Below are 11,657 nucleotides of genomic sequence, written 5' to 3' on the forward strand. Positions count from 1 at the left end.
TTTAAAACGCCGGGCACTTCAACTAGTTTTAAATATATTTAAAAACGAACTCTGTTCCTATAAAATATAACAATTGAACTTTTTAGAGGTTTATTTTGTTTATAAGATAAAAGTTGATAATATATACGAATATTTGCTTAAAGCAAAATAACATCAAATAGACTGTAGTTAATTACATAATACTGCAAGAATTATGCCAAAAAAAGAAAATGCCAAACTGGAAAATTTCCTTGTATTCGGAAATCACAAAAACATCATACTTTTCGTTAATCTGGACAAAGTTTGTAAAAAATGTAAATCAGCTGTTCTTACTTTTCTTAAAATCTAGTTTGTGCAGAAAGTAACTATAATGCTGATATATTTTTTCCAAAGCAATGTCTTTATATAAATGTAATAAATTGTACAACTATATCAATATGTCAATAATAATAAATGTTTCAAAGTTAAACAACTTGAAAATTTTGAGTACATAAAATATTTCAGAGTAATAACAAATTTCATGACTTTGATTAGATAGTAATAAGACTTAACAATTTGGGAGTATATAAATGCCCCATTTTTGCGGATTTCTGAGATTTTTTTGTAATTTTGTTCCGCATGGTAAAAATGCCGTGTTATAATGCCACTAGTTGAAAAGTAGTGCCTGCAAAGCCTCGGTTGAGATCTCTGTAGGTCCAAGCTTTGATTCAAACTCTGGAATATGAATTGTTGGGATCTGAAAGGTCGCTGTAATGTCCCCTCGCAGTTCTTTTGTTGAATGGACGTCATTGAGGTCCTCGGGACTAGAGTTTATATAAGACAAGTCCATTTCTGGGACTTGTTGAGAGGGTAAACTATCTCCTGAGGGACTTGAATATCTCTCCTTCGACATTGTAAACTCGTCGAAAAAATTCCTGGATTCGAACTGCTTCTCCTCGATCGTCTGCTGGAGAATGGTTTCAGTGCTGAGTTTATGTCGCTCCGCGGCATGGCACTTGGCTACGTGTAAGCGCAGCTTCGCGGGACTCACAAAGGACTTCCGGCAGTACTGGCACGGATTCGTCTTCTCTTCTGTGCCCTTCCGTGCCCGCGACTTGTTCACGTTGTTGTTGTTCTCGGAACTGCTCAAGGACTCCTTGTGGAAGGCGGACATGTGCTTGGACAGGGACTTGATGGTGATAAACTTTAAGCAGATGTTACATTGAGTCTTGGTCAAGTCCTAAAATGTAAAAATAGTGTTACAACTAGAGCACAACTCAAATTGATTGTTTTAAAATATACAAATTGCCAAAGCTTATATGGTAATTAATCAAATAAAGCAGTTGTGCCCCATTATTAAATAATTGTTGTCGATTTTGTAGCAAATTTTGGCTTTATAATTGCTGATGAAGAAAAGGTTAAAAACTAATAACATGTGTACGCAAACAAACCCCCTTCTTAACATTTTTTTAATCATTTTTATTTCACTGCAGGGATTTAAACTATTCTGACAATTTTTAGCCATCTAACAAAAACCGGATCGAAATGAAGTAATTCCCATTTGTTTGAACTTTCTGACTCTTAAAACTTTTTTGTAGACCTGGACATGAAGACTCTAAAAACTTTTATAACAATTTTCGACAAAATACAGATTTTTTTAGAGCTTTACTTATCATTTACCTCATGAAGGGGCAGGTGATGTTTCAAAGCATCGTTTGTGTGAAATGTTTTTGAGCATTTGTCACAAGGAAACTTATATTCACTGTGCACCTTCTCGTGTTCTATCAATTTATCCTAATCAATAAAATTACTTAATTTGATTGATAACAATCAAATAGATATTTCAAAATAATTAACACATATTTCCAACATAGGAAAGAACAAAGAAAGAATACAGCGAAATTTTTAAATATTATTTACAGAGAGAGATCCATAAAACAACATTTACACAATCTTATGTGTATTTGATTTTTAATCTTAAAGCAAATGGCTTATCATTGATTTATTACCTTCCGATGGAATCCTTTCCCGCAAATGGAGCAGTCGAATATTTTTCCGTGCTTGTGACGCGCGCTGTGCCGAAGGAGGTTGTCCAAGCGCGCAAAGCTTTCACCGCACTGGTCGCATCTAAAAATATTTCTTTAAAAAAACGTTTAATTTTAATTATAGAAAATATAAAACATTAAATTGAATACTTTTGTTTTTAATTTATACTTTCAAATTAAGTATTTATTTTATAAAGTTCTCTGCAAATTGTGACTTAACCCCCCCCCCGTCCTCTCTTCCAGACTGCTCGTACTTTCAACAAAAGACTTAGAGTTGGAACTTTATGAGACTATGAATTACGAAACTGGGTACTTGAAACCGGCTTTAAATCCTGCTACAGCTACACTGTATTTTGTGAATTTTAAATCAAGAAATAAAGAAAATGGAAAGAGGAAATGTTTTTGAAACTTTTAGAAATAAATTTCATAAACTTATAAAGACCTAGACATTCTAAACTAAACCGGGTGTTGTTATTTTTTATTTAAAGTTTCAAGTTCCGAATTGTGCAAATCATGGCTACAGCTTAATGTTTATATAGTTGTGAGAGGACTCGACGGGGGGAAAAAGTTCTCCAAACAAATACTCAAAATGACGAATTGAAAATGAATATTCACGGAAATAAAATAACAAAATATAAATAGGATTGTTAAAACGCAATTAAATTCGCTTTTCATTCAATTTGATTTAAAGTACAGAGTTCTCACAAAGGACGAGACTTTATTAACGACCTGAAACTCTTTAAAAATGGAACGTCTGAAGGTAAAATTTTGGGAGTATGCCTTTAAATTTGACAATACTTCAAGCTAACTACTGGGGCTACGAGATCACAAACGTATGACATAAATTTGACCTTTATACCTAAAGTCTGCCTTTATCTCAAATTTATACCAACATGATGAAGAACTGAAAGATGAAAGCAGGTTTGAAAGATTAGGTATAAACTGTAAAGTAGTGCCCTGACATAATTGTTTTGCTTGCCGACATTACAAACTAGGAATTATGCAAAGTTTTACTTACACCAGAGTGTTCAGGGGGAAACCAAAACTTTTTATTTAAATATTTCTTTAAATATTGAACAATATTAATTTTTTTAATCCTTTATTTTGTGCCAAATCTGAATATTTCCCTGTTTTAAAATTCTATTCGGATCAAAGGTTGAAGAAAGATCAAGAGGTGAGACTAAACGCAATATTATTCAGACTGGATTGGTTTCCCAGAAATATTACTTCTTTCTTTCCCCAATCTCCCGCTCCGTCCATGAGAATAAGATATAACACAGGGTACAGGAACAAACTTAAGACAAAATACAGGGTGTACACCATAAACATGGGAATTCAGTGACGAATTCGATATCGTCTTTTCAAATAATTCTTTGATTTAGTATAGTGATACCTACTGAGAAAGTTATAATCTTTAAAAGTTTCGTCTGCTATGTTCACATTTTGTTTGTTTATGTTTTGACTGCATACGGTTGTACTTAGTAAAACAAGAAAATTGCTGTATACAAACAGAATAAACATGTCCGTCTTCACTGTTCATCTTGCGGAGACATTATAGACACATCTTCACAGTCTTTTACCCTTTTCATAAAATAAACTCTAGCAGACATAATAATATAATGGGTTTTGAAATTAGGTATTACAATGCTAATTCATAACAAAGACGATATCGAATTCGTCACTGAATTCCCATGTTTTTTGGGACACCCTGTAGGTGCAACTGCAGAACATGATAAATCAGAAGAAATTTTTCAATTTTGTTTTCAATGTTCAAAAAGTCAAAAAAGTAAATTCTCGATCGTAATTTTGAGATCTATCCAGACAAGCACGGCAATATGCTGAAGATTAAATCGGGGGGAGTGGTAGATGGAAAAATAATCTTATTCCTCTATATTTGTGCAATGACAGTGTAAACCTGTGATATTTCAAACTAATTGATCTAGAAGAATTCAGAGTTCGAAATATCAAGTCCTCGATGACAAGTAGCATACATATAACAAGAATTAGAAAATAAGAGTAGGAGGTGAGTAATCAAGGATACTCACTGTGACATTACTTCTACGACTTTGTGACCGCGTAGCTACTCAAATTGAGATTTTATGCACAAAAATGACAACATCAAATTTACCCAGTTAAAAATTATAAATTCTAAACATTTTTTTTCTTAATAGTTATTCAATAAGAGGAGTTATGATGAAAAAATGTATGATTTGAAAATATACTATCGTGAAGAAATTCCACCACAGAGTCATATATCTATACTAAACATTTTTAAATATTTCCTTATTTTGGGTACACGCTTCGAACATCACCATTGATATATTATACGATAAAGAGAGGAAAAAAAGAGCGCTCTCCAAAAATATTGGCAGCTTTCGCTTTTATCAACAAAAAAAAGAATAAAAGCATCAACTATTTTAGAATGATCTTCAAATTCTGCTTCAGAATGCCACAAACCCCAGAAAAGAACCATTAGAATTATCAAATCTTTTAAAGCTTTTTTTAGTGTTAAGAGCATTATTTGAAATGTAAATTTTTACATTTCATGTTTTTCATGTGATTCATGTTTTAATAAACGGCATGCTATATATTGTTTATTGTGTCTGCATTGCAAAACTGCTCATTATAAAGGGACTGTACACGTAATTTCAATGGACCCATACAACGATGGTCGCGATTCACAACGGTGCCCTTTATCTGATCAACAATTTGGAAAAGTTTGTCGTTTTTATTTAGGGTTAAAAGTGGTTTTTAATCATAATCAGACAAAGTATAAAGGTACCTTTCTGAATCGGGCATTGACATCTTTGCATAAAGGGTTACTTGAGATTACGTTTACGAGTTACAGTCCCTTTAAAGTGGTTTTCGTTCAAGAGAAAAATCGCTTAATCCGGAAACGACATCAATTACCAGTCATTCAATACTCTTCAAACGAGTAAGGACAAACTCCTAATGATGCCAAAGTTTTTGGCGAAATATATTGAGAAGAAAATGATATAATTCTAGTGATAGAGAGTAGGGTTGGGATTTGTTTGAAAACTATCTAAAGCTCGACATCAATTAAGTTTTAATTGGAGCCAATAAAACAATAAAATTAAAAAATACATGTTAGATTTATCACAATCTTGAGCAGCTTCGCCAATTTTGGGGTTTATTGGATTCAATATTACTTTATTTTTAGAAATACCTGTGGGTTTTTAAACCCTTATGCTTGGCGACATGAGATTCGTAGTGTGCCGCTCTTGTGAATCCATGACTGCAGATTTCGCAGATGAACGGTTTGACCGCTAGATGGATCTTAGCGTGCTGACCTAAGTTTGATTTTGTTGTGAACCTGGCACCGCATTGGGCGCACACATGCGGCTTGGTCTCGTCAAATGAGGAATTTCGTCGATTTCTCGGTTTCGGCGACGTGTTTATAATAAATGAGGGTTCGCGCGGCGAGGCCGAAATGTCCGACGACGGACTTCCGTTGCCGGTTTTAGGACTTCGGGAGGGTGCAGGACCGAAAGTATTAACTGAAGGTGGATTTGAACTTGAGGTTTGTGTGATGACCTGCCAAGTAGAGCTGCTGGTTGTAGCATTAGGGGTCAGAACATCTTGAGGTTTGGAGGTGAAAGACTTGGTAAAGAAATTGTTTTTTTCCACGGATGAGGGTAGAGTAGGGGAGGAGGAGAGGATGGAGGAGGAGGGGAAGAGGAGAGGGGAGGAGATGGTGGTTGGGGAGGTAGTATAGGATCCGGGTTCATCTAGGTCATCTAGATTCCCCAAATCATCAGTGTATGAGAGAAAATCATCTCTGTTGTACTCGGAGCAGATAGAATCTGATCTTTCTATTTTAGGTTGAAGCATGGTCGGCTGACCCATGTTAAGGTCACTGGCAGTGGTTGACTTAGCTGTTGATAAACTTGTAGCTAGGCTGGTCGATACATTGACTGAGTAAGGTTTGACCAGAATGGATTGACTTAGTTGAAGAGATGGAAGAGAGACCTTCATAGCGTCTGTATTGCTTGTCAGGCCTTGACTAACTGCCTGACATGGAGATGTGAGGACGCAAGGAGAAGAATTCTCGTGTAACAATTGACTATTAAGGTTGACCCCGCATCCGTAGTCGAAAGACATGCTGTGTATCTCCGACATGAGCTGGTCCGAGTGAAAATCCAGGAGTGCCGGGGGGTTGTCCCTGGAAGGAGGACTCACTGGGGAGGAGAAGGGGGAGTATTGCATGTTCTTGGAGTTTTCTGTAGTTCCGCTCGTCATCTTGTTTGTCGTCATTACCCAGGGTTTGACGTCCTTTAAAGACGGAACAGATGGCTCCGTCTCCCATGGTTTGTCCTGGGAGCAGGTACCAAGGACAGTGATGTTTAGACGGACTGTATTAGAGTCAGGTTGGCAGAAGAGAGTTCCAGTGATGTTATGAGTATGTGAGGCAGATAATCCACCAGTACCTGGACTCACCAGGCATCCGTTCTTCTGGAAATCTGTAAAGTCGATTATATCAACTTTCAGGGAGACTAGGTTTCCATTCGACTTATAGTTTCCAGTTATTAACCTACAAATAGATTATTAAATTATGTTATTATTATTATTATCATTAAAACTACCTGTCCACCGATCCAAAATTATGATTATGATGACCAGGGACCGACTGAAGAAGGTCTATAAGCATACTGGAGCGGGCAGGTTGACCGCTTGAGCAAGTGCGGGCAGGGTGACCCCAAGACTATGGGCAGTCAGACTGACCGCTGTTTGGCTGAAAGGTTCTCTGATGTATTTGACTAGCATCTGGTAACTTAGACTAAGAACATCCTGAAAAAAAAACTATTTTAATTGACCTTCTTTTTATAGAGGTCCGATTTACAACAGTACCTTCCGAACCTTTATCTGTGTCATAAGTCACGTTTTATAAAAACCACAATCCAGTCTCAATGAAAATATCATTGATATCTCATGCATTCATTATGAAACAAAGCTTATAAGGCTACCCTTGTGAATCGTACATGTCACTTTATAACTAGAGAGTCACTTGAAATTATGATTAAGTTCCAAAATGGTATATTTCTTCAAGTGAATTGTTTTCATATACTATAACAATAAAATTATATGTATATAATATAATACTATATATAAATATAACATAATAATATATTTTATCTACACAAATATTATTTATACACGTTTGTCGTATTTATATAAATTTGTTTTTAAAACCTGATAATTTTTCTCAATAAAAGTTTGAAAGAGAAATTTTTTGAACTACTTTATTTTTTTTAAATTTTATAATTTTATAGTTTTTCTTTAAAAAAAAATATTTTCCGAATTTCTAAAGATTTATTTCTTCATTATATTGTAAGAAACATGATGGAAATTTTATCTTAATGAATTTAACGGAAGTTTATTTTATTGTTTGTAAGAACGAGGCCCTATAATACTATTAAACGTGTTTTTCAAATAACTTTCTTTTCATTTGTATGATGTAAGAAAATTAGAAATATAAAAACTGATATCTTGTGTCCAACACTTATGTTCTAATCCATGTATATTTGCAGCCTGATAATGTAAACATTTTATATTTCATTGGCTATTTGATTTAACAGAATTCATAGTTTGAAATATTACAGGTCTACGAAATTAGGTTGCAAAGATAAAGGGATTAGACGAGTAGTCAGTTCAAGAAAATAAAGAATTCTAATCAAAGTATAGAAATAAATTTTAAAAATAGAAAATATAAAGCAAAAAAAAACCAAGAAATATTAATAGAGGGAAACATGAAATTAAAGCTCAAGAAAAATATATCAAAATTAAAGAAATATCTTTTAAATGAAAGAAGAAATATAAGTTGAATAAAAGTGTAAAGAATTGTATAAATATGGACCAAAAATAAAAAAAGAATATATTATAATTGTTGAAGGAAGCATAATGTACAAAAGAAAAAAGAAATAGAACCTTAAGAAAAGAATAACGTTAAACTATAAAGGAGAAGGAAAAACATAAGGAATTTAGAATTGTGTAGGATCTAAAGAAAAAGTGATAAAAATATTTTTAAATATACAACGATTTGATTTTAACCATTTCAAAGATCATAGAATATCAAAAAAAGTTTTGATATTCTGCTAATTTTCACATTGAACCAAGAACTTATGATTTTGGTTTACGCTGTTTTTCCATGTTAAGTAGGAGTCACTATTAAAAATAATCACTTTTCCGTAGGTTTTCACTGGATTTTACCTTTCTAACTGTCGGCCAAAACATTGACGAATATTTGTGTCACTTTTATGGCCTAAAATGGTGAAAAATATGGTATAAAAACCTGAGTTTGTTCGGAGAACTGTTAGGAATACATTTCCTTTGTTTGTGTTCCTTACTCTAAGATGGCGTCAAGGTCTCCTGGTCTACCTAACCAGTCGAGTCTAGACAACAGCATATTCTAGATACAGACCCTAGACTCGAACCATCGTTCAGATCTCCAATGAAAAAGGTGAAATTCAGCACAATTGAGCACACAGCACTTAAAAGAACTAAGCCAAACATCATTTGAACATTGTTAATGTATTTTGGGGCTCCCAATAATGTTTTTAAGCCAATATTTTACTCGATAAAGTTAAATGCCGCATAATTATTAAAATATTCGTGTCGTCTTCGATCTCAGAAAGCGGAAGGACCGATGTAATCCAATGTCAGAGCTAGAAGGTCAAATGGGATAAATTTTGTAGACCTTGAAACTAGAAAATTTTTGTAACCGGTGTATCCCCCGTTTACTTCTATCTCCCCCCCCCCTCCAGCAATACACTTTTATCACCACTCGTTTCCATAAAATCTGACCCATATAATGTTAAGAATGTATACAATTAAAATCCAACCAAACCGTTTAAAAATCTTTAAATCCCAATTTTTGTCCATCGCTCCATAATTCTCGATTGGCTGAAACATGTTTTAAACCAGAATATTTTAGAATAAAATTGTCGTATACATGATCCCCCAACATCTTGAAGGTAGGTATACGAAATATACCATAAATATTGAATTATTAGCGGTTAAATTGATTTAGCCTTGTATTGGTTTTAGTTGAGTTCGTTAACCTCTAGAGTAATATTCGTAGGTTTACAAGGGTTTATGTTCAAGGTCGAGAGCGAGGAAACGCGCGCAGACAATATGTTACTAAGTGCGCTCCTGCATTCCGTGTACATCTCAGTACATTATCGGTAAATTGATTGCATGTACTTTCTCATCCTTGTCACATGTACTTTCTCAACCTTGTCACATGTACTTTCTCAACCTTATCACATGTACTTTCTCAACCTTGTCACATGTACTTTCTCAACCTTGTCACATGTACTTTCTCAACCTTGTCACATGTACTTTCTCAACCTAATCACATGTACTTTCTCAACCTTTTCACGTGTACTTTCTTAACCTAATCACATGTACTTTCTCAACCTAATCACATGTACTTTCTCAACCTAATCACATGTACTTTCTCAACCTAATCACATGTACTTTCTCAACCTAATCACGTGTACTTTCTCAACCTGATTCAACGTACTTTCTCAATTTATGATCCCATGTATTTTCTTATACTTGAGATCAATTTAAGGATCAATGCTTGTCCTTGATTAAAAATTGTCACTATTGGTTATGACCATCACGGATTTAGAAGAGTAATTAAATTAATCCTAAGCTCTGCGCACAAGACCGAGATCGATGCTTGATCCAGAATCTACAACTCCAAAGTTGTAACTTCTGATCCCGTATACTTTCTCAACATGATGCGATTTTGCAACCCAAAACGCTTACTTATTTGGATCTCATTTACTATCCTACAGTGAACCCTGAATTTTCTTTAATTACATTACATCACATCCTTCTACAATCATTCTCAAGATGATTTTTTATTCTGATCCTAAATTATTTCGTTATTTGATCCCTTGGACTTTCTTAACACCATCCTTTTACTTTGTCTAAATGATACATTCTCAATAGGATTCCTTTACATTCTCAATATGATCCCTTTACATTTTCAATATGATCCCTTTATATTCTTTATGTGATCCTTTTACTTTCTCAACGTGATCTTTTTACTTTCTCAATATGATCCCTTTACATTCTCAATATAATCCCTTTACAATCTCATGATTCCTTTACATTTTTAATATGATCCTCTTACATTCTCAATGTGATCCTTTTACCTTCTCAACGTGACCTTTTTACTTTCTCAATATGATCCCTTTACATTCTCAATATAATCCCTTTACAATCTCATGATTCCTTTACATTTTTAATATGATCCTTTTACATTCTCTATATAATCCCTTTAAATTCTCAATATGATCCCTTTACTATCTCAATATCATCCCTTTACATTCTTAATATGATTCCTTTACGTTCTTAATTTGATCCCTTTACATTCTCAATATGATCTCTTTACATTCTCAATATGATTCCTTTACTATCTCAATATCATCCCTTTACATTCTTAATATGATTCCTTTACGTTCTCAATATGATCCCTTTACATTCTCAATATGATTCCTTTACATTCTCAATGATACCTTTACAATCGCATGATTCCTTTACATTTTTAATATGATCCCCTTACATTCTCAATGTGATCCTTTTACCTTCTCAACGTGATCTTTTTACTTTCTCAATATGATCCCTTTACATTCTCAATATAATCCCTTTACAATCTCATGATTCCTTTACATTTTTAATATGATCCTTTTACATTCTCTATATGATCCCTTTACATTCTCAATATAATCCCTTTAAATTCTCAATATGATCCCTTTACTATCTCAATATCATCCCTTTACATTCTTAATATGATTCCTTTACGTTCTTAATATGATCCCTTTACATTCTCAATATGATCTCTTTACATTCTCAATATGATCCCTTTACTATCTCAATATCATCCCCTTACATTCTTAATATGATTCCTTTACGTTCTCAATATGATCCCTTTACATTCTCAATATAATCCCTTTAAATTCTCAATATGATCTCTTTACATTTTCAATATGATCACTTAGCTTTTTCAATACGATTTTTTACATTCTCAATATGATCCCTTTACTATCTCAATGTGATCCCTTTACATTCTTAATATGATTCCTTTACGTTCTTAATATGATCCCATTACATTCTCAATATGATCCCTTTACTATCTCAATATAATCCCTTTACATTCTTAATATGATTCCTTTGCGTTCTCAATATGATCCCTTTACATTCTCAATATGATTCCTTTACATTCTCAATGATTCCTTTAGGTTCTCAATATGATTCCTTTACATTCACAATATAATCCCTTTACATTCTCAATATCCTTTACATTCTAAATATAATCCCTTTGCATTCTCAATATGATTCCTATACATTCTCAATATGATCCCTTTACATTCTCAATATGATCCCTTTGCATTCTCAATATAATCCCTTTACATTCTCAATAAAATACCTTTACATTCCTGTGTAGTTCGGATTGACAAAATAGAATGTCCATCCAACTTACAGCTGTCGTTTAGTACTGTCGGATGGAATGCTGTAAACCAAAGTAAAATTACCGTTTCTCTCTCTCTCTCTTTCCCCCCTCCCTTTTGCCAGAAACAAAAAAAATGGAAACAAATTAGAATCCTTATTTGTTGTGCACCA

General features: G+C 33.7%; 1 protein-coding gene across 2 annotated transcripts; it reads right to left on the reverse strand.

The window, feature by feature from the left end:
• Positions 1 to 73: 73 nt before the first annotated feature.
• LOC111705802 (zinc finger protein 250) lies at positions 74 to 8,516 on the reverse strand. Of its 2 annotated transcripts, none has more exons than XM_023478474.1 (6): positions 8,314 to 8,516; positions 6,608 to 6,812; positions 5,191 to 6,555; positions 1,968 to 2,085; positions 1,639 to 1,752; positions 74 to 1,198 (listed from the first exon to the last, which is right to left on the reverse strand). In XM_023478474.1, exons 2-6 carry the CDS (start codon positions 6,670 to 6,672, stop codon positions 626 to 628), a joined length of 2,235 nt encoding a protein of 744 aa, XP_023334242.1. In that variant the 5' UTR covers positions 6,673 to 6,812; positions 8,314 to 8,516; the 3' UTR covers positions 74 to 625. The 2 variants fall into 2 exon arrangements, with proteins under 2 accessions (XP_023334242.1, XP_023334252.1); XM_023478484.1 differs by having other exon boundaries at positions 8,232 to 8,318.
• Between the last annotated feature and the right edge of the window lie 3,141 nt (positions 8,517 to 11,657).

The sequence above is a fragment of the Eurytemora carolleeae genome, unplaced genomic scaffold (assembly GCF_000591075.1).
Source record: "Eurytemora carolleeae unplaced genomic scaffold, Eaff_2.0 scaffold112, whole genome shotgun sequence".
Taxonomy (NCBI): Eukaryota; Metazoa; Arthropoda; class Copepoda; order Calanoida; family Temoridae; genus Eurytemora; species Eurytemora carolleeae.

Bases quoted from the DNA above. Each gene is read 5' to 3' on its own strand.
- LOC111705802 (XM_023478474.1), bottom strand. From the start codon at position 6,672: ATGCTTATAGACCTTCTTCAGTCGGTCCCTGGTCATCATAATCATAAT. The intron at 1,753-1,967 runs GTAATAAATCAA...TTTATTGATTAG, and splicing joins GGAAAGGATTCCATCGGAAG to GATAAATTGATAGAACACGA. The intron at 1,199-1,638 runs GTAAATGATAAG...TTTACATTTTAG, and splicing joins ATCACCTGCCCCTTCATGAG to GACTTGACCAAGACTCAATG.